The sequence below is a fragment of the Pomacea canaliculata genome, linkage group LG8 (genome assembly GCF_003073045.1).
Source record: "Pomacea canaliculata isolate SZHN2017 linkage group LG8, ASM307304v1, whole genome shotgun sequence".
NCBI classification, from domain to species: Eukaryota; Metazoa; Mollusca; class Gastropoda; order Architaenioglossa; family Ampullariidae; genus Pomacea; species Pomacea canaliculata.
This window is the reverse complement of record NC_037597.1, coordinates 1390352-1413427: the sequence shown is the minus strand read 5'-3', so window position 1 is coordinate 1413427 and position 23076 is coordinate 1390352. Positions and strand designations below refer to the sequence as shown.

General features: G+C 42.0%; 1 protein-coding gene across 9 annotated transcripts; it reads left to right on the top strand.

The window, feature by feature from the left end:
• Positions 1-14: 14 nt before the first annotated feature.
• On the top strand, positions 15-20962 carry LOC112569823 (galectin-9-like). 9 transcript variants are annotated; one of them, XM_025247825.1, is made up of 11 exons: positions 15-170; positions 7766-7860; positions 7980-8178; positions 11219-11350; positions 11879-11932; positions 14269-14340; positions 14758-14829; positions 16015-16071; positions 16739-16827; positions 17341-17554; positions 19289-20962. In XM_025247825.1, exons 1-11 carry the CDS (start codon positions 153-155, stop codon positions 19400-19402), a joined length of 1116 nt encoding a protein of 371 aa, XP_025103610.1. In that variant the 5' UTR covers positions 15-152; the 3' UTR covers positions 19403-20962. The 9 variants fall into 9 exon arrangements, with proteins under 9 accessions (XP_025103610.1, XP_025103608.1, XP_025103612.1 ...); XM_025247823.1 differs by having other exon boundaries at positions 14755-14829; XM_025247827.1 differs by lacking the exon at positions 11879-11932.
• The last annotated feature ends 2114 nt before the right edge of the window (positions 20963-23076 follow it).

Below are 23076 nucleotides of genomic sequence, written 5' to 3'. Positions count from 1 at the left end.
CACATCCGGGTTTTTCCCCGCCACATCAACTGACGCATGCGCGCCGAAGGAAAGGGGCGGCCACTGCCAGTCAGCGTCGACAGCAGAAGACACAGGACAACTCGGCCCTCAGCTGGCAGGAGAGAGTGTAATTTCCGCATATCGCTGCTAACATGACAACTATCAGTCCGGTAAGTCGCTGCAGAAGTGCGTGCAGTGTCTGTACGCTTATTATCTTACTCGGTATCAGGTGTATGACAACGTACTCATGACGACAAACGCCCGTGTGTAACAAGAATGTTAATATTAGTAGATACTATGTTTGTCTTAGTGTGTGAAGCATATATATATCTCCCTACTTGAGGACAGGGGGTTTAAAGAGCAAGGGCAGATATTTGTATCGCGAATAAAGCTACACACCAGGACGGTTTGTAGCGGCAACACACAGTTCCATGTTACACAACAGTGTTAATTTAAGTCTTCAAAGCTGGACTTTGAATTGCCCCTGGGGATCAATGAAGTTGTATTGTATTGGTTGTATTGCATTGCATGTGATTCCATTTCTTGGGTGTCTGGCTCAGACATCCGCTGGAAAAAAAAAACTGATCCTTAATCCGATAGCTTGATGTCTCGGTATTGTGTGACAAAAAGACAACACGCGAACCGACACAATTTGCTTAGTGCTCTGCTGTATGTTCACAGATAGCGCGATACAGATGTAGCCGGAACTTTACGGTAAACACGCAACTAAAATCCGTTATGTCCGTCTGCGTGTTTGTCAGCTATAGGTTGGCCGATTCAAAAGACTGAAATATCCGTGATGGGATGACTGTGTTTATTAATATGTACAATGTATGTGCGAAATCCCATGTCATAGCCTTTCTTGCGCAGCAGCTAGCGGTAGGATTCCGATCCTAGTATGGTAGGTTGTACTAGTGGTAAGTGCAAAGGAAGCACTCACACACACTTTCTCGCACACTCACTCTCATATATGCTTTTTCCTTTATTTGTTTTAGGGCTGTTATATTTTGTTCAGCTCGGTATTCCAGCTCACATTGTTTCCAGAGCTGCGCTCTACTAGCTTTCTCCACATAAGCATATTTGGAGACTACTGTAAAAATTGGAAGTATTAGTGGAGGCTATTGGAGGGAACAAGAAGTCGTATTGGCTCTTTTGAGTGTCTGGAGACTTGTGGGACTCAAAGCTATAGGTCTGAACAGTTGCAACAGAGATTTATTAATGTCCTTTTTTATTATTATTTAATTAAACACACAGCTACTGCCCTAGGTGAACAGTTTAGTTCCCACAGCACTATCCAGCTGTCGACTTTCCCATCATCAAAGGATTCGATCGTCGCCTGCCATTTCTCGATAGACTCTGTCGACCGCTATTGGTCAGACCGTGCTAGGCTCTGTTGGCGACATACCAAAGATCCTGATAGATTATATCGCTTGTAATATATCGCGATAGACTATCTCAACTGTGCCTCTTATATCGCGATAGACTTTGTCGACTGTCGTATGTTGCGATAAACTATCTCATCTGTGCCTCTTATATCGTGATACTAGGCTATCGCACATCGTTACAATATCAAATGTTATTTTGCATTAAGACTATGTCGACATCCTCTCTGAGACCGAACTTGAATCAAAATGTTTGTTGCTGCTGGCATACTACTTGTCTTATCGTTCGTGATGACACTGAAGAGGAAGGTCATCCCTTATCAGCACCTGGACTTTGTCACTCACTGACATTTGTTCTGTAAAGACGATGGTGTCCATTACAACGTGCAGGGTTTAAAACAATCGTTCTGAGACGCAGGTAAGATGTATCAGTACTGCAGTACCTACATGTATGTTTGCCGCTAATGAAGCAAATGTGCTTGTCCACTAATGTGTAGTTTCACATCATTGTGGTGAATGAGGTTAGGAGCAGCTGTTGCTGCAAGCTGATAACCGCCCACAGTCGTAAAGCATTCTGTCAAGGTGCACGAGTTGCTAGGCAGAACTAGATAGACAAATCAGACGTCAAGCGAACATTTATTGCGTTCTCGATTTATTAAAAAAAAAGGGATTATCGACTTATTTCTTGTAAAGGGAAGTTAGAAGACCGGTATCAGAGGGCGGAGGTGTGGACACTGGGCGGTTCGATTTCCATGTAGCGTTGCGTGCAGACCCAGCAGTCGAACAGGCATCCGATCATTTAATATAATATGTGCACTTGTAATGCGCAGAATTAGGACCGAGCAGGTCGCACTCTCTACGCTGACCAGTAATGGTAAAAGGAAAACAATGGAAGGTTAGGCACACTGAACAGATGCGGTGAATGCAGCCCTGCCATTACACGGAATCCTCGATAAGTCAATAAAGTTCTGCATCCAAAAATATCTGAAAGTTATTATGACATTTATATGGAAACTCATCTCGCAATCTTCGGTGCATTGGCCCAGCTTTCGCAACTTTAGGGACCCGGAAAAGGAAAATAGGTGGAAAAAATCTTGTCCCGAAAAAAGTGTGATGTCTCTTTTAAAAAAAAGCGCTCTGCCCGATGATGAAAGGTTTCCTGGACAGTATTACCTTTCTCTTAAATAAAGCTTGTGATAAATGAATTTGAGAATATCAGCTACACAAATTGCAGGTTACAAATTAAATCCTAGTTGGTAGTCTGTCTTCACATTATAGCACATATTCCTTCGTGTGAAGGCTCTTATCTAGACAGTCGCGGGGTGGGTAGGGGAACACGTTAAGACTTGAAGCTAACGTTTTGATGTCAAATATGGGTGCAGTTCCTTGTCGGGTGTCGAGTTCGCAAAGATAAAGACTTCCCCTTGCTTCATAATGATACCCGTAAGTGTCTAGTGGCACAAGGAGCTGAACGCTTGTTCTGTGTACAGATCTTGTTTCAGGCGCGGTATGTTTTTTTTGGCGCCCCCACCCCCACCTTGCACTACCCTGTTTCCCAAACCGGTTACATTTGGGGAAGTGGATACCCGAATAACTGTCAGGAAGAAACCTCTGGACTCTCCGCCTCGGGTAGTGACGTCTCGACCAATCCTATCGCGACTAGTCTGCGGGAGAAATTTTCTCAGGAAGAGTTACTTCCAGGACCGTGATTAGGGGCAGGCAGACGAGGCATCGGCCTAGGGCCCCCGCGGTAGGGCCGCGCTTTTTTGATTGAACCCCGTCGAGGGCCCCGCACATGCCCCTATGCCTCGGACCCCGCAGGGGCTAAGAACGGGCCTGGTTACTTCACCTGATTTTTGACAAAGTTAGCAGCAAGTTCATTGATTTCAACAAGATATTCATGTAAAACGATAAACCTGGGGTTTGTGCTACTCCGATCCGAGGTACCATGAAAGACTGAGAACGGAAGAGTAACAACTTGAAGGACCTGCTCTCTGGGTGTAAGATCAACAGAGATGTCAATTAGCATGACATAAATCACTCGGATTTTTTAAGCAGTGCATAATTATAATTATTAGCCTAATTAGTCATGCCAGCTTCTTAGTAATCGGGGTGGAGACCGGGAGAATGCTTTCTGACGACAGTAGGTACATTTGCCATGACTGCCATCTCTCCCCGATGTTGTTCAACATCTGTCAGGTGAAAATTATATGAGATACATTTCATGAGCACGTCGTCGTAGCAAGCAAAAGAAAGAAACTGTTTGGTAAATAGCAAAGGTCAGCATCACTGAGAAGACTTAATACGGTGCTTAGTTAAATGTTTGATGCTAATCGAGGAGAGCCAGCCGGGAGTCGTTGCTATAAAAACATGCTTTATTATTAATAATAATATCTTTAATTAGTAGTCTAAATACCCCACTTACCCAGTATTACAATAGATGTATTGTCTTTTATGAACCAAATTATTGCCAAAGTTGCTTGGCAGGGACAAGAGGCCTCGACAAGAAGTCATGTGTGTGTAAGGTCGACCCTCGTGATGCCACGTGACTGTTGACCAGAGCGAGAGGCGGGTTGTTAGCGGTGGCTCTATTGAGGGTTGGAGAAAAGGTTAAAAAATGATTGGAGATGAGCATCGCTCTCAAAAGAGAAAATAGGGTACTTTCCAAAGACATAAACAGGGGGCTATATTGACACTGACCTGTTGACATCTCAGTTGGCTCGGCGAAAATCACTACTCAGATATCATGCACCCTACCCCACCCACAAAACTCACTTTATTTACATTAGTCCTTTCATATCGGGATCATGCTTATAAATGTCAGTTCGAATGCTTTTTGTTCCCTTTTAAAATAGTCCTGGAGTGTTACCTAGACTTCTTTGTCACTCACCCAACATCGCATTCAGTTCGTAGGCTTCCCCTTTTTGACTCTCGTGTGCACACCAAAACACAGTGTATCGGGCCGATTGTTATCATAGACGGGAGGGAAAGGTGAAAAGGGACTTGAACAGACATACAGTTTTTTTTTCTCACACACAAATAATTAGTTGCCGTTGACATCAGTGCTCTAGGTGGGGAGCATTGTCTGGGAAAACGCAGGTGTCTTATTTTTAATCTTGGGGTTTTTTTTTATTTTCTCGGAAAAGAGTTTTCTTGGAAACAACGGCTAACTCGGCCTATTTTCCTAGGAAGCACACACGCGGACGCTGAGAGAGGTTAGCAGAGAATAATACACATATTCTTAGCATGAGTCAGTTCACATGCCCTCCCGCTCTCCACTCACAGTCGCTCCCTCCCTCTCCTCTCTGGGGTCACGGACACACGCGCATTGCGAAAACCACCAAAATAACTCTCGGGAAATGGTGCAAAAGTGAGACATGCTTGGGTTGGGAAATTGAATCGACTATAATTATTATTTCGTGCGCAGCAGGAGCAGGCACGATCAACACGGGTCCCCCCTCAACCCCTCACACACACACATATATAAATTCCACACCCCAAGGCGACATAGAACATTGGCTGTCATGTAATAGTCAACACGAGGCTTTATGACAGGGCTGTCATACCTGCGGCCCGCGGGCCACATCCTGCCCGCGAAAAACCGCCATGTTTTGGCCCACGAGATTTTATATCATGTCGATTGCTGCCCTCGGACCAGAAAAGGTTGGTCTCCACTGATTTATGAGGTTCTTCCTTCACCTGAAGTGGAAAACAGCAATATGTGCAGTAGCAGTCTCTATAGACACCTCCTCTCCTTTACCGCCCTCCCCTCCCCTCCCTTTCTAGTTGCAAGGATCGAAGATCCTGACAACTGGGACCACACCCTAGACACACCGATTAGGTAAGGATGATCAGGCTATTTATTGCACATTGCAAAAGTCCGTAGAGAATCCAGTAGATCATAACTTTGTTGCTGATATTTTAATAAAGTGTATTTTAGTAAAGCCCTGGAGGGAGTGAGGCAATCTATATGTGAACAGGGAGCAGAAAAAAGAATGAAATGTTTTTGTCTGTACTACAAAGTATCTTTCCTGGTACAGATACAGTATATCTTCGACATGAGGACGAAGGCACAGGGTTTTCCGAGGTCACACGGGAAATAAATCCTTCGCTGAAATTTGCCTGCTGACATCTAGTCCCCTATAACACCGGGGCCGTAATTGCGAACCATCTATACTTCCGAGGTTTGTTTGACCTCCTCTCAGTACTTACCACAGGGCTGTTGAAACAATACCCGTTGATCGTGCGCAAGACAGGAACCGCTAGATAATAAGCCGACTACCTTGTGCTACGTCTGTCTTTGTCAGGTAGAGGATCCCCTCCACACATGCTGTCCATAACTAAGTCCGGCGTAAACATACGTCTGCTTCATGGCTACAGCCTCGTGTGTAGATTTATTTCCTGTCAACGGAAACCTAACCAAAGCCTGGTGTAACATTGGATAATGTAGACTAGATTAAACTATACTAGGAGTTTCCCCTCAGTTTACAGAAGTGTCCATCAACTACGACAAGGAAATTATATACATACATGTATTTATAACAGAAAATGCTTGACACGAAACTAATGAAATGTTTTGACTGCAACGCCCATGCGTTTGACTAACGGTCATATCAACAAGCTGTAACATAATAGTGATCGCTGACTAGGGCAACAGTTTATCGGTTTAACGTGTTGGCAAGTTCTTAAAGTGACCAGCTCCTGACTGTAGTGACCAGTGTCCGGCTAGGGAAACGGACCAAATCGCCAAAACTGGTATAACGGTCACTGATAACTGGTATAACGGTCGCGTATAACTGGTTTAAAGGTGGCGGATAACTGGTCGGATGATGTGGTGAAACCTTTTTGCGGTCAGGTAGCACAACGCCGGATCGCCTCTCCACCTCGCCCACACGAGGAGTCTGCTAATAATTCACAAATTACATTAATAAATGAATCATTTCCATATTCAAGTTTCGAATTTACAATCGTGGCAATATTTTCAGCATCGTATATTATTATCATAGCCACCCACCCAGGTTCAAAGTCAGTAAACGTCATTACAATGTAGATAAACATACGTCTAGCTCGCGTCCAAAGAAGGAAATGCAAGGATCAGCACGGGAAAGCCACGTGTCTTACAGACAGATTTCATCTCAGGGTTCATAAAGCTGTGATTTGAACAGGGCTTGGGGGGGGGATGTCTGTGAACAGTTGGTGTGTGTGAATATGGATGGCTGACGAAGTGTCCGTAAAACGCTCCACACATGGATGGTCTGAAGGCGTGAGCGCAGATCACTACACCACAGGGTCAACCTAGTGCAGGAACTTTCTTTGGTTTTTCAAGTCTTAAAAAATAATATCGAAGCAAGACCTTGTTATGATATCCCTGGGTATAGCAAAGGTCCGACTGTCAAAACAAACAAACAAAAGACGAGACGTAAAACGAGGTGTCATGAGCTCCTATTTGCGTTCCAACTCATTTCTAGGAAAACACAAACAAAGGTGAACTGAACCTTGGAAACATTAGGAGCAAACTTGTCTGCAGAACCATTCAGGGAAGAGACAGCACAGGTTGTCTGTAGCACCAGAAAAGGAATTGTCAGGGTACCTTGCGTGCATAGAGGGGTAGCTGACCTTCAAGAGGGAAGGAAAGAAGGAAGAGGATCATGTTACCGATCCCATAATTCCTACACCAGGGTGCTGCTCAGGTCACATTGCTGTACTTACCATGTTTACACTGTACGAGTGGCTTGTTAAAGGCATTTCTTTTGTGTATCTTACAAACAGGCCTATATTGTAGAAAAGGAATTTCCGAAGGCATCTTCTGAGAGTGTGTACGTTCAAACAATAAGCTTTGTGTAGAAATGGCCCACGGAAAGAGCTAAACAAACAAGGGGTGCAAATATCAGATCGTTCGCTGCTTCTTCATCTTTCTTTTCATTTCTCTCTCTCAGTGTGTTTGTGTGTGTGAGGATGTGTAGGTATGTGTTTAGGTGCGTATGTTTGTGTGCTCGTGTTTGAGAGAGAGCGAGAGTTGTGAACATATCTGGATTTCAGGGTAATATTTTCATCTTTTTGTTGGCGATGATTCACGAGGACAAGGACTTTGTTTTTCTCTCATTGCGCGATTACCATCAGGAGTAAAATATGTCGCAAGCTCCGCCAGGTACCCGGGCTTATCGCTGGACGATGAAACAGATGAGACAGCAGGTTGTGGTCAGGGAAGGTTGCGATACACTTGACAAAGTGTCTTTGCCGCAGTCGATGTCGCAACACCTGCTCCACCTGCTCCACTCACACCCCTCTTATCTCAAGCTACCCCACGTACTTCACAGCTTGTCGTAATGTTCTGTTTCAAGTGATGTTCCTACAGGTGTAGTACACCGAGTAATCTGTTTCAGGTGCACATTCCATACTCAGGCGGGATTCCTGGAGGCGTCCACGATGGCCTTGAGATTCAAATACAGGGAACAGTTCCACATCACGCTCGCGAGGGGTATGTACATCCTTGGCTATTTGAACTTAACCTGTGTGTAAGGACTTGTTTCATCTGTGACCAAACCTCTTGTCACGTGATGTGCCGACCTCTCACTCCGGTTCCTCTGTGTCTGGCAGATTCAGCATCAACCTGTGCCAGGGTGGCCGTAAGGAGCCCAACACAACTCTGCACTTCAATCCCAGGCTTAACCAGAACTGCGTGGTTCTGAACCACATGCAAAACGGGGCGTGGGGCTCAGAGGAGCGACGTAACCTCCCCTTCCAGAAGGGTGCTGCCTTCGATCTGCACATCAAAGTCAAGCCCCAGGTGTTAAAGGTCAGCAATCACGAGGTGCAGGTCCTGGTGGTGAAGAAATAGTGGGCGAGGGGAACAAAAAAATATCATTCAGTCTGGGTCTGCGTTTAAGAGTCAGAGGTCAACTCTTTGTCCACCGTAATACTTTCACTATATTGTCCTAACACAATATTTCCTAAAGAAAAATATCTACCAGAGGCCTTGGCAACACGGGTGCTTGTGTATCTTGTATATCTAGGTCAATGAATGGACTGATTTTGGTGGAACGTCTATGAGTGGAGCTGTAGTCTACTCACACCTTCCACAACCCGAGATAAAACTTAATTCAAACCAAGAAGGCAAGCCACAGGTGAATGAGGAACTGCTTAGTGCAGTGGTACTTGTGAAAGTACAGGTACCTTTATTTACAGTTATTACACCCCATGCTCCTTCATGAACGCACACACGAACACACGTTCACACATTACTAGGTAGCCAAATAACAGAACCAGCAGTCTCTGTGTGTAAGACCTAGGAGAAGCTACAGCTCACGTGTAGCAGCGACAGTGACAGCTACATATGGTGCAGCCGAGCTGGCTTAAACCTGAGATTTTATATGTGGACTAGGTTGATAAAGCACAACTGCTGTTGTCTGAAATCAACCATGCATGCACACTGACAGACAGCCGACAGTCACCGATGTGGCAGTAGTCGTAACAACGGGTTGAGAAACACACACAGAGTATTAGTCACACAACCTAGAGCACAGTGAATAGAAATATTTGTGACAGCTTACGGTGATCCTAAGCATTGTCTCAGTAACACACCGCACAGTGACTGCAAAGTAAGTGTCTATGATACAACATACAGTGACTGTAAATGTCAGTGACATATATAGGAAGTGATAAGAGTATAAGTCCTGTGACACTGCAAGTCGTGACTGTTTAAGTCAATTGTTTATGGTTTTCACTATGTAAACACACCCAGCTTATTGTCAGCTGATATATGGGGGGGGGGGAGTTTTTTTTAATGTACCAACGAGTTTTATGGCTGACGATTGCTCATTGCTCGTGCTGTCACCTTGAGTCTCACTTGACCGCTTCCTTATGTTAGGTTGTTTTTTTTTGAGTGGGCGTTCCTGTGAGTGGATGGTCACGTGAGTCGGTTTTACTGCGAGTCAGTGTTCACACGTGGACGTTACTGTGAGTGGGTGTTCATTTCTGCCATTTTGATGGTGTCAGAGTGAGATGTTTTGTAAAAGCGCTCATTAATGTCTCATACTGATGATACAGGGACAGTTGAGTGCCTTGTTACAGCCCCAGGCCCCGTATGCATGTACAATGTAAAAGGAATAAGCACATACATGGTTAGCTGCTAATCGAGACCTAGTCGCGGTTAGGGCCTGTAGGGATTTCGCATGCATGGGACTACTTCCTATCATAACCTCGTTCTTCCTTTACATCAGGGGTGGGCAATTAATTTTCCCAAGGGGCCGCATGAAAAACTGGGATGGTTCTAGAGGGCCGGACTAATATAGTTAACTCAGTTTTACCCAATACTGTATATCTAGTATATATATAGGCGGGCGGGCCAGCGGGCGGGCCGGTCAGAGACAGGAGGCGGGCCGGATCCGGCCCGCGGGCCGGCGTTTGCCCAGGTCTGCTTTACATCGAGCTGTCGTCTCCCAGGTCTCACCTACTGATTTAGGAAGTCATTGTCTCCAGGTTAAGTATTTGTCCCTATTGTAATCGAGATGCGATCGAGTGACTCAGAGTGTCAGGCAGTGGTCTCTGGCCTTGGTGTGATTGTATGGCTATTATCGGCTTGGAAGACAACAGAAAATAGGGAAGGGATGAAAGAGATCGGTGTTGTACACCGAGCCAGCAACTGACTATATCACGGCAAGGCCGTTAGCCCTGTAAACAGATGCCACGTGCAGGGACAGTACAGTCTGCCTGAGACGAGAGCTGAACCAGGACAGCCTACACTCACTGTGTTGGTGACAGGCGCTAACCCTTGCACCCTCGGACTGCCCCTCCCTCTCCCTAAACAAAAAAAGGGAAGAAGGTGGAGAAAGGATTAGTCAGAGTAGACGGGTTTGCGATTAGTCGACTACAAAAGCGAGTTAAATGTATCTTGTGACCATATTGCACATGCGAGAGTTTAAAGATGTTTTTAATGAATTGAATTGGCCAAGGTTAATTAACTTCAGCGTTTCAGCGTTGCTCGTGGAGATCTCCCCTCAAGCATCGCATTTTATTTGGTAGTCACAGTGACACTGAATCAACAAGAAAATGAAAAGAGATTTCATAGATAATCATCAAGCAAAAGCCTGTGTGGTGGCACAGAACTGCCCGGAGCAATGACACCAGCAGTGCAAGCTGGGGTTGGCGGGGAAGACATCAGTTAAATCAACACTCACGCTGTCGTTCTCTTGTTTTAATCCACGTCTCAGTTATCATGATGTCCAGGTTGCTGTCAGTGACAAACTCCAGTCTCGCTACACTTCAGTGGCTGGCATACGACAAAACAGAGAAGTGACACCCGGCGGTCCGCGGGTCAGAGACGACTATATATGTTGTATTGGTCACAGTATTGTAAAAGTCGGTCGTGTTTCCAGCTGCCATTACAAGTGGTGACGACCACCAGTGTATCACCGACAGTCTCTTCCAACCGGGTGGCGTCTCGTTTTTCCGCGAACACGTACAGTCCCCCAATATAAAAAGCAAAGCTTATGTATCTGTATGAGCAAATCAAGGTGTATATACAGGGCCTTGCCTATGTATCAGGAGTGCACATCGAGGTGTATGTATTCTCAGTGTGTGTATCTGTATACCTGTATGTGTACAGCAAGGTGCACATGTATGTATGTGTACATGCGGCGGTGTAGGAGGATGTTCGACAGGGAAGGGAGGGTGCAGACTATGCTGGCAGTGGGAGGCGTTCGCATTCACACTAACAAGATAATAGCATCGAAACAAACAAAACAACATTAAACAAGAAACAAATGCTACATGTTTGTATGAGGTTTATGTGTGTTGTTCTTGCTGTTGACTCACCCTGGCGCTGTCTCATTGTGCAGATCAAGATCAATGGCAGCCACTTCACCGACTTCGGCCACCGCATGCCCAAAGAGACTGCGCAGTTTCTGTTAATCGAAGGCGAGGTGGCCGTCTCCTTCATTCGCTTCTCCGGACGCCAGGGCCATGGCCACGTATGTCGTCTGTGACTTTCTTGCACATTGACTCTCTTTCCTCATGTCCCTCCATATTTATGCTTGAAATACATTACTTCCTCTCTTCCAGTCTTTCCTCATGTCCTCCATATTTATGCTTGATATACGCTATTCCTTCTCTCCTACTCTCACCGCCTTCTCTTTGATTGTATGGTCTTGGTGTCTTGTATGCTTCTTCCTGTGAACGTGTCAGTCATGTTCTTGTACTGGTCATAACTGACAGAGGTCAATGCCGCTATAATGCTACCTCTTGGACTGGGTGTAGATCTCCAGGCCATACTGAAACCTGCAGCAAACCTGTCTCCCACTGGCTGTACCTTTCCCTGATACTCTCCCCCTGATTTGATGTACATCTTTCCTGTGGCTTTTACCTGCCCTGAGTATTCAAGGGAACATTGCACGAGGAGAAAGATAGGAAGGGAGGGAATGAGGACATATGGATGTATAGTTAGCAGCTATCAGAAACTAGTAGTGGGAGGTAATTGAACGAGGTTGTGGATCTTTCAGTCAGAAGACTGGCCCAAGGAAGTTGCTGGGCCTGCTGTGGCTGAACCCTTTGTGGTAAGACGTAGTACCTGTGTACATGCACTATGTAATACAATGTACTACCATGTACCACTTCTTCAGCGCAATCTTGTTCAGGCTGGTACTAACATATTTCTCCACTCTTTTTGATTCTTGATGATTCTATGCACCTACATGTGCCATCATTGCACTTCTAGTCACAGTAACATAACTAGTGTAAGTAGCGTTAGTCTTGATACATACAATGTACAACAACAGTAACAATAACAGTGATGTCCTATTTTGTGAATTTGGAATGTCTGTTGTAGCATACTCTTGACATCTTAGGTCCTGCTAATGCTGTGTCACCTGGGATACCCTGGTTGATACTGATGTGGTTGATTCTGAAAAAATAAACAGGATGAGAGAGCTAGAATAGAGAACAGGTACACATGTCATTTCTAGGCATGAGCTGGATGGCTAATGCAAAATAGCTAAACTGCTGCTAAATTAAATACAGTTTAGTTGACACAGCCAGCACTTAGCAAGGATGCTGTGGATGTGATCCCAGAGAGCTAGACCAGAGTTTCAGGCTTGGAAAGGTAGTCCACAAAGCTAGACCACAGAATGCAAACTTCTGTATTTGGCATTAGACAACTTAGCATCAGTGATCTTGTTCACATCCTTCTTCACCAACCACTTAGGGTCAAGGTGACTACAAGGGAACATGAATACCTGGAGTGAGTGCATTGTGCACATCTCTCTCACACCAGCACACCATGTTGTGTTGCATAGTAAATGTGTGGAATTCCTACAGTGTTGTATTGTCTGCAACATGCAGCACACTTACTGTCTGGTAGACCACAATGATTGTTTCATTTACAAAAAAGCATTCTCATACCCAGACTGCGATGGTTGGTTTCACGCTTGCACTGGAAGGTCTGGGTCAACCAATGCATGATTACAAAAAAATGTACCTTGTAAGATGTCCAGCTTTTGTGGACTTGGATACCTACTAAAAACACTACATTAACTGAAAGCGTCCCATTTCTGTAGGTTTTACTGTATGTAAAAATGAGTCATACATTGCCTTGTGACCAAAAGCATTCATGTATTTTTGGGGGTTTTGTCAATGCTGTTCAAAAACCTAAGGTAAGTTATGAGGTATAAATACTGATTTATATATATGTGCTTGCCAGGTGGTGGCGGTGCCTGCATTTCTGATCCTCAATAACTAAGAAGGTGTGGTCTTGAATTTCTTTATGATTTCTTTCTTTTTCCAAAGCATTTTAAGCTAAGACAGCTTACTGATACCGAGAAGTTAAATAGTAAGCATTCATCATGATGAAGGGTAATTCTTGGTTAAGGTGTTGATTTGACACCGTGTCAGTTCATCCAACATAATAAGTGTAATTCTTCAGACTTTCAAGTTATTTGAAGCTGTTTTATCCTAAAAAAAAAGAAAAAAATCAAAGAATGAAGACCAGATATATGCAATCTATTTGTGAGACTCTTGAGTGTCTTTGCATAGAGCTTTCTTTGGGTGTGTGCATTGAAATTCACAGGCAGTCATTAAGCTCTGTGACAATACAAAGTAAATGCAGGATAAAGATAGTGGTTTGAACACTAGCTATGTCAATGGCACAGAAAAGGATGCTAGGATGCATATTCCTCGTCTGTCACTAAAAAAAAAGAGAGGGTGAGGCAAGATAATGATATGGCGGAGCAAGCTTTATTTTGTTGAATTGTTTTTTGGGTTTTGTTTTTTTTTTTGCAATGTACATGTTCCCAATCTTAATTTTATCACTGCAAAAAATAGGCTCTGCAGAAATTTCATTAGTGTTTTCACACACAACACTCTCTCCCAACATCTCATACACTTTAAACACATCTGTCCAGAAATCATTTACCTTTATAAATGAGTCTACTGCAGAGCCCAATGTATCTATATTCATGTTTTATCTGAGGACAAAAGATTCTTTTTCTAATTTTGATTGGTTTGCTTTATGTGTTCTGCAGTCATGATAGTTTCAATGGATTCCTAGAGGTTTTAACATCAGGTATGCCAATACCCCATGTCAGTGGTTTGTAGTTGCCAGCCCTGTGCTGTGGCTGTGGACCACCCATAAGACATGAGACCTCTGAATGAAGAGGCAATAGTAGCTTTTCATGTTACCCGTTCCGTGTTTGTGTTTCATATTTTCTATGGGTCTGTAAAAGCCATCAAGGACAGGTTGCAGCTTTTAAGGGTATAGCGAGTAAATATCCTGTGACAGTGTAAACACGAAATTTTACCATTCACATAAGTAGATTTTAATGCCAACAAGATGCCAGAATACTTGAGCTGCTTTTACTAATGCTTAGCTTGCTTATCTAATCCTCTTTGCACCTAGGGAGGGCGTAAAGCTTCTGGTAGAGGGCGCCACCATCGTCCATGGAATGCAGGTTTTCCCATGATGCCTCAGGTTAGACCTTTTCTAAAAGAAGTCTTTGTGAGATTAGAGGTTGAGGCATCAAAGGTTACGAACTTGGATCTTAGCTCAGAATTTTTACACTGAAACTAGGAAGGGAAAGAGGAATGTAGTTTATGGAGCTGACTTTAAGCGTGAGATTTTGTTTGAGAATGTCTGGACACACAGAGACAGTGTCAGTGTACTGTTAAACGCATCAAATGTTTGTTTAAAGAAGTTGACAACTCAAGAAATCTAGGTAATTAGAATTTCAAAATATTGCACTCTGCACCTGCACCGCTATATGCCCTTGGCACTGCTAGTCACTGTAAGCAAAGTACGTTGAAACAAACCTGTACTTTGACTCCTTGTACTCACATACCAGTGTGACCTGTCCTTAGCCTGAACCAAGATTCTGTTTCTACACAGCAGTTCCCAGGCGGCGGTGGTTTTGCCCAGCCAGGTATGGAGTTTCAGCCCCCACCCTACAGCCCTTATCCCATGGTAAGAATGGTGAAAGGTTGTGTCCCCTGTCGTATTACTGTCTGGAAATATCTTTGTGATTGGATGGATATCTCATTATCTGTGCACAAATGTACAATGTCAGTTTAATATTTACAACATTGATATGTTTGTACATTGTATTGTTACTTTTCTGTATACTTTTTGTGATGTGATGTTGCTGTGTCCAATAATATACATATTGTAGGGGGCTGGTTAGGTTGGTTGTTTGCTTTGATTTTTTTTTTCCAGTGGGAGTTTTCGCTTGTTTTTCTTTTTGTTGGATTGTTTGTCTTTAGTATTTACAAGGGATATATATATATGTGGGGCTTAAACCCTTAAAGCTTTAATAATCCCATTAATAGTGGCAACAGGAAAATATGTAAATATGAAGGGATTCACCCTTTACGTTTGTTATCATAGGCAACATAGGGTATTTTTAGCAGTAACGGGAGTTAACTAAGCAAAGCTCTATAAATTAGCAAGGCTACGATGCTGCAAGAAACAAGATGAATGTGAACAATACACTTGAAACATCAATACACCTGACAGATCATTGCAACTGTCAGACATGCTTTGCAATTCCAGACTGTCCTTCAATCAACTGGCTGCTTTTCTGCTAGGCTTTACTTTTAACTTTGCAAAAGATAATTCCGTATAAATATCTATTTTATTTTGATTACCCGATTCCACTTTGCATCTTCTTCGTTTTCTCTTTTATTTCCTGTAAGTACTTTTGTTTATACTTTTGTTCTTTGTATGCTGTCCATGCCTTGTTCTTGTCTTAAGCACTGAGAGCATGATCATGTGTGATACAAATCCTACATTTATAATATGATTTTTGAAGTGTGAAAGTTTTATATGAGCTTTCAAGTTTAACTCCAATTGTAGTTTTACTAGCAAGGTGTTAGATTATCTCGTTTGCTAACATTATCGGATTGTCGGTATGACTAGTAGGTGAATTAAGTAACTTGCTGTTAGCAAGATAATTATAATGGATGTCTGTGACTAAATGTTAGTTTTCAGTAAAAACTGTTTATTGACATTTATGTTTTATGTGAGACTGGTTAAGACCTATACTTTGCTAAGGTCAGCTGTTGCTTGATACTTGGATTTGTCATCTCAATGTTGACATGTTTGCAAAGTTAATTAGTTTATTTGGCTGATGAGTGTGCAACTGATTTACAGGGAGCAGTGCCTCCTCCTGCTGCTTATCCTGGAGGTGCTCAGCCTATTTATAACCCTGTAAGTCTAATTCATCACAGGTATAACCCTGACCCTGTCATCCCTTTGTAATGTAAAATCACTGTCAGATGTGCTTTCAGCCAAGTAAATAAAAACTGAAAGTTTGTTGACTGTTGCTCCAACTATCATTTTATAGATACTCCACTTTGAAGAGAAAAAATGGGTTAACAGAAAAAGTTCCTCTTCAGGGTCTTTTTGCCAGATCTGTCTTTGAGTCCACTATCTTCACCTGGGGTGTGACTCCTGTGTCTCATTAGAATAAAGATGTCATGGATATGCAATAGAACACACCCTATTGAAAAATTGGTCACATGATTACACATGAAAATAGGCCATGTTGGCCATCATCCATCTGATTTGTTAAAGTAACTTGCGCTGTGACTGTAAATAAGAATGCATAATTTATAAATATAAGTGTCATGATTGTACATTAGAATATGCCATTTATAACCATAAATTCTCATTAGGATGCATCACATATAAATATTGGTGTCACAGTCAGAGACTATAAGACATTTTATAAATAAATGTTTGAATCACGAATTTACGTTTGACTGCATCATTTAATGTGGTGCAGATAAGTTAGCAAAATACACAGGTACCATTGTCATGTGATGATTATGGTAAGGTACGGCTGGTATAACTGTTGGCCTGCTGTTGTGTGCAGCCAGTTCCATTCACTTCAGGCATACCAGGTGGCCTGTCTCCAGGGCGCATGATCTACATCAGTGGAATACCAAACCAACACCCTTCAAGGTAACAGATGTCAGAAGTCTTCGGTGTTTAGACAACCAATTTCTGCAGTCAGCATGTTGCTGTGACTAGTGATGACATTATTTCATCTGTGATTTCTTGGATTTTACAATAATCTTCAAGAATAAATATATTGCCACATCTAAAGGACTTGCTATAAATGGTGTACGGAGGCAACCTCAGTTTGTCTCTTAGAGTCTGTGACAACAGTCGACAAAATAATATGACAGCTTCCACTCAAAAGGTTGATGTCTATCCTCAGATTGTAGCATGCTTTGATTAGTACTTTAATAAGTGCAGAAATGAAATGATAAGAATGCAATGCTTGTGAGGCAACACATTTTCTCCATCAAGATAAAGGTGCAATGCAGATAGTTTTAGTAAATTCATCATTCAAAATGATTATAATAGTGTACATAACATTTTGGGTATCATTGTCATCACACCATTTTCTCCATTCTGATTAACGTGGACTGCCGTACATGCTAAACTTACTCCACTCATGTGTGATGCCAGGTTCACCATCAACCTGCAGAGTGACTATGGTGCCACTGACGTGGCCCTGCACTTTGATGTGCGTTTTAACTTTGGCGACAGCCGCAACGTGGTGGTGCGCAACCACTGCCAGCGAGGTCAGTGGGGCAGCGAGGAGCGTCAAGTCAACTACTTCCCCTTCATGCCCAACGCTAACTTTGACCTCATGATTCTGGCCGAGCACAGCAGCTTTAAGGTAGGTGTGAGTGATGGTGCGTGCGAGTTATGTGTGCTTTTACCACAGCATTTCTCTAGCAGACTAGTTGTTGTACGGCCCTTGAGCCAGCAAGTGTAAAGAATGGGAACTAAAATGAAAAAAAAATGATTAGCCATTCTATCAAAATCACATGGTGTGTGTGTGGGCAGTCTAGTTGAATCATGGTGTGTGTGGGTATGAGAGGGCATTTATGAGACTGGTATAACTGGAAATGTTTGCTGTGCCTCATGTTTATATTTGATAGTTGTCATACAGCAGCTGACCAGGAGTTCCCTATGTATCGTATGCGATGTTGTATAGATTGGGACATTCAGATAGGTCTTACATGCATACAGATATACTTTTCTGATTATCATGAAGTAGTCCTCATATTTTGGATGCATAAAAAGGGTTGGTTTTACTACAGCATCAAAAAGCGTTATGTAAAATATCAAAATCGGTCTACTGTCATTGTCGATTCTTTTGGGACTTTGTCAGAAGTGTCATTTTTTCCTTTCACTGCTAACTGCTTAGCCCCTTAGCCTCTTAGCCTCATGGTTGTAGCAAACATAAAAACTAAATATACATAACTGTTGGCTACGTTTTTCATAGAAACCACTTTTCCCATCTTGCCCCAAATCATCATTTCTAGCAGGATTTAGCAAGGTAGTTTATCTAGTTTTGGAGACCTCCAGGTATGCCTGATAAAAGCAACAGGTCTTCAGCAAACATGTGAATGAATGACTTGACAAGACCAGGGCACAACTGCACGTGTACCAGGTCTGCCCATGGCAGACAACATATTATCAGCTATTTCATTTATGATAATATAGAATAATGTTGGGCTATATTCACATCCTTGCAGAAGGCCATGGGGGTAGTAAAAGGATTCTGTAAGTTCAGTTTCTGTCCGAATGCATGCTTTGAGAGTCATACATTGCCATTAGTGCTGTTAAAATGTCCAGATGCTCTTGACCTATTAAATGCTCCCAAAATACTGCTCTTGGCAATGTTACATGTTGGACTGAATCATAAACCATCTTTATTTAAATCCACACAGCAGACATATAGTTTAACAGGTTTACTTAGGTATTTAGGTAATAGCATAAAGTGAAAGTATGTAGTCGACTTTCTAAATCCGACTTGAGATTCTAGTATAATCTCTGGGCAATAATAACAGGTACACATATATAGCACCACATGCCTACCTAATAGTCAGGCTAATGGCGCTTTAGAAATAATGAATAAACTGTAATCAATGCTCCTGTCCACACCACTGATCCAGTAATAGAACAGATCACAAAGGTGTGAATCATTTTTTGCTGCTCATAGGGTGGTCTTTGCAATGCTTCTTTGAAAAACCATGATGTTCACAGTCCACTGGAAGGGAAGTAATGCAAATCCAGCAATATAATGGCTGTCATGATTGTTAGTCCTTGAATATGGTTTTTGAGCACAGACAGCGGTGATTTGTGCACAGCTACTAAGTATTTTTATCAAAACACTTGCAAAAGGTTTTTTCTAATTAAATTGCTAGCGCTGTGACAAAGCTCACTCCCTAAAGAAGGGAAAGAAAGAATTAAAGCACTGTTGTATAGTCAGCCATGTTTGTGATAATTATGTTTGCCACAAAAAATGTTGAGATTTAAGAGAGTTAATGTTAGTTAATCACGACACGTGGCTACACTTAGTTGTAGCAGTTTTGTTATTGTTGTTCTTGTTGCATGTGTGCAGGTGGCTGTAAACAACCAGCACTTTCTGGAGTTCCGCCACCGCCTGCCTATCCACTCTGCAAGCATCTTGTCTGTTTCTGGTGATGTCAGACTCACGCAGGTCCGCTTCCAGTAATGTCATGGCTTCACTTCTGATCGTGAAGGACAAAAATCAATCAACTCCCAGAACCTCATGACACACTGATGGAAGCATAGTGTATGTTTTGGTTAAAAGTGATTGGTTTTCCCAGTTTCTAATTTTTTGTTGTTTTCTCCAGTATCTGTACTGTATTGATTGTTATATCTTTAAAATTGTTGAATTAAAATTTGTTACGGAGAAGTTTCTGCTGTTGTTGAACAAAACTGTCTTATTAGGCTTTACAGTTTACTAATATTACAATTCTTTTTGTATCCTGTGTATTGTTTGTATTACATTAGCATAGCCAGAGGTTTCATGTATAGGAAGAGGAGAAAAACAAGGAAATAAGTATTAACTGTTGTTATAGATTATAAACTTTACTGTCTTTGTATTTTGTTGTGGAGAAGACAAGAGGTTGAGAGATGAAAATGTTCTCAAAGGTGACTGTGTGCTCACTTCAGTCCTGAACATTTAAAGATATTTAGTTTAAAATGTTATCTCTACTGTTATCTCTAGTGTTATCTCTAGTGTTATCTCTAGTGTTTTTATTAAAATGTTATCTCCAAGCTAGCTGAAGTTTTCAAGAGACTTAAATTGTGGTTACTACTTGGGATGAATGAGAATCTCAAGTTCACAGACATTCAGTGAGTTTAAAGTAAGAAGTAATGAAGTGTAGTGCAATGAACACTTTAAAGCTAAGTGCAGGTCTAAAAATAGCAATTACATACACAATCAGGACTTCATCGTGAGCTTGTTTGTACAGCTGTCACCAAACATGCAGTTTGTTTAATGGACATCACGTCAGATTTAAGAGGTGGAAGCTGTAGGCTTTTTGTTTCTTGTTACTAATCTTGGTTGATGTAGGTGGCATTGTTACACCATGTCTTCAAGGATATTCTTAGGTTATGGAGTCCGCAATGATGGGACATTTTCTGGAATATCTATTCTATAAGCTCAGTTAGAGATTCTCTCTTTTATCATTGCCATTATTTTCTTAATTCTTTTATCTTTTTTAATCACTAATATGATCTTGGCTGAGATGTGCATCTTTTCTGGTCCAGTATTGTTTGTAGTGTAATATTTTCATTTTTGACAAGCTCCTGAAAAGGAATTATTTATGAATTTAACTACAATATGGGTTTGTTACTCATTATGGATATTGTTTTTTTTTCCTGGGGTTGTTGAACATGACACAGAAAAGCTAACAAACTGTTATGCATGAGTAATGAGTTTTTCCCAAAGACTGGGATGACTCAATTTTCTTGATAACAGCGGCGATATGCACACAGTACTCTGATCACAAAGTGAGAACACCCCTTTTTTTCATAGCTGTGTCTGTCACAGCTGTGGATGTCTGATGATTATGATGATTGAATGTTATTTTTAAAGTTTCTTGAGAGATTGCATCTTTGAGTAAAGAAAACGCCTGTATTGTGCAGACCTTTGTAAAACTTGTCTGCCATTGTGACTAAGCACAATGTTATGAACACCTTTTGATACAACTTTCCTACTTAGTGTTTGATTAAACAGAGTGATTAAATGTTTTGCAAGACTTTTGATGGGGATTTGCTTTGTTCTCTGCCATCTCCTAAATACATATATTCACAGGGAGGAACAAGCTTCATGGATTAAGCATTTATATTCTTACTAATTTGCATATGTTTTCACAATTACAACACAGTGTATAACAGTAGCACATACATTACATTATCATAAACTTAATAATAATAATAACAGTGAGATTTATGCAACGCATTTCCCCACTCAGAGGTGAGCTCAATGTGCTTGAGATTTACAACTACAAGTGGCAGTAAGTAATGACGACATATTGAGTGATAATACTTGTATGAGGGTTTGTTAGTGTTAATAATGAGAACAGTTTTTATACTTATAGTACAGGACATTAATGTACAGCCTCTGCCTATGAAGTGAGACATTTCCAAATATGGTTGAGTAGGTTCCACGTTGGACATTGCCTGTCACATGTTTATGGATTCATGCACAGGAGATACGACGGGTGGATCTCATGCTTGGTATGTGCTTTTGCCAACTAAGCAAGACGTTCAAAATTCATTTAAATTGAAAAGATAAGCTTGAGTGAGAGAGATCAGTGATACTGTGTGTTAATCAGACATTGTTCAATATCTATCTTGAAATCTTTTTGAGAATGTGACTGCAACATAAAATGTTGCCAGACAGTACATGACTGGTTAAGAAGGCTTCAACAAATGTTTCTATAAAATGTAGTCCCAGCTGAACACACTTAGGGGCTTAACATTAAATATCATTTCAAACATACCTTTTAGCTGATAGGTCACTCATCTGCTGCTGTACACATTAAGACCTGCTATTAGTGCTGTTCACACACCCATCTGTACTGCTGCGCTAGGATGTGGGTTGTTCATTTTCATGAAATATTACTGCAGCATGGCTTTAACTCACTGTACAGTAACAGGAGGGACTGTATTTATTTTATACACTCATGACACAGATGGTTGGCACTGAAATAGAAAACACAGATAAAAGTCAGATCTTTGTTTATTTTTGAAAAAGCTATGCAATATACACATATCAAGGAAAAAAAAACCACTTTACTAATGATCAGTTTGCCAAGTAATGATATCATGCACATGGGCACACACTTTCCACAGGGTCTTTTTTTAAACCACTTCTAGGAAACCAGCAGCATGCCTCCCAGTGCGCTTTTAGGCAAAAATGTAGTACTTGTGACCATATTTAATGGCTGCAGATCTTCCTAAAAGTGACATATGTGTAAAAGTCAATTTGCAGAGGACATCTCCGCTAGGAAAAATAGAAATTTAAAACAACCTCGAAGACCTAAAATCATAAGAAAAGATCCAGTAGGACCTTTCAAAATATCATGGCTTTAAACATGAAGCCCCAGAAACTCAGGCAACAATATTAAAAAAAAAACCAGTAAACAGAATATCCTAAACTAATGCAAATCTATTCCTACAGCTCATAGTATATATATTTTTTTGGTGGTGGTGGTGGTGGGGGGGTGTTTCTTAGAATAACTCATCAGTGGACCTTGTACATCCACAAAATAATAAGGTGAGGAAATTAGCATTAGGCACCAACAATTAGCAGCTAAGGCTACAGCACAGAGGAGAAAAATAAAATCTGCCAAAAAAGAATGGTTGCTGGGGCACAAGAATAAATATCAGCTTGACCTCCATCATCCACACATGCAGTACATCACTTGTAACTGGTGTCCATGGACTGTTGTGGTCCTAGTGATGGTCATCAGGGCAAACATGCAGCGGCTGACAAAGCTCGCCATTCAGACTTGTTGTGAGTTGTGGTGAGCAGTTCCTTCATGGGAACGTTTGCTAGCTGCTTCATCCTTTCTTCACCTCATCATCGACCGGCGACCGCACTCCTTAGGGTTCTCTGAAGGGTAGTTTGAGTGTGGTGCTTGCCCGGTCACGTGGTCAAACCAGACAAGTTTTGCGAGAAAAGTTTCTTAGTGTTGGAGATCTTGCTCCGTAGGACTGGCACTACGTGAGGTTCGTGCAGTGAGACTGGCACTACGTGAGGCTCGTGCAGTGAGACTGGAACTACGTGAGGCTCGTGCAGTGAGACTGGAACTACGTGAGGCTCGTGCAGTGAGACTGGAACTACGTGAGGCTCGTGCAGTGAGACTGGAA

What these genes read in the sequence shown, in the direction of transcription:
- LOC112569823 (XM_025247823.1), top strand. An exon ending in CTGTGGCTGAACCCTTTGTG is followed by an intron (nt 11,933 to 14,268) that starts GTAAGACGTAGT and finishes CTTTGCACCTAG; the next exon opens with GGAGGGCGTAAAGCTTCTGG. An exon ending in CTCAGCCTATTTATAACCCT is followed by an intron (nt 16,072 to 16,738) that starts GTAAGTCTAATT and finishes TGTTGTGTGCAG; the next exon opens with CCAGTTCCATTCACTTCAGG.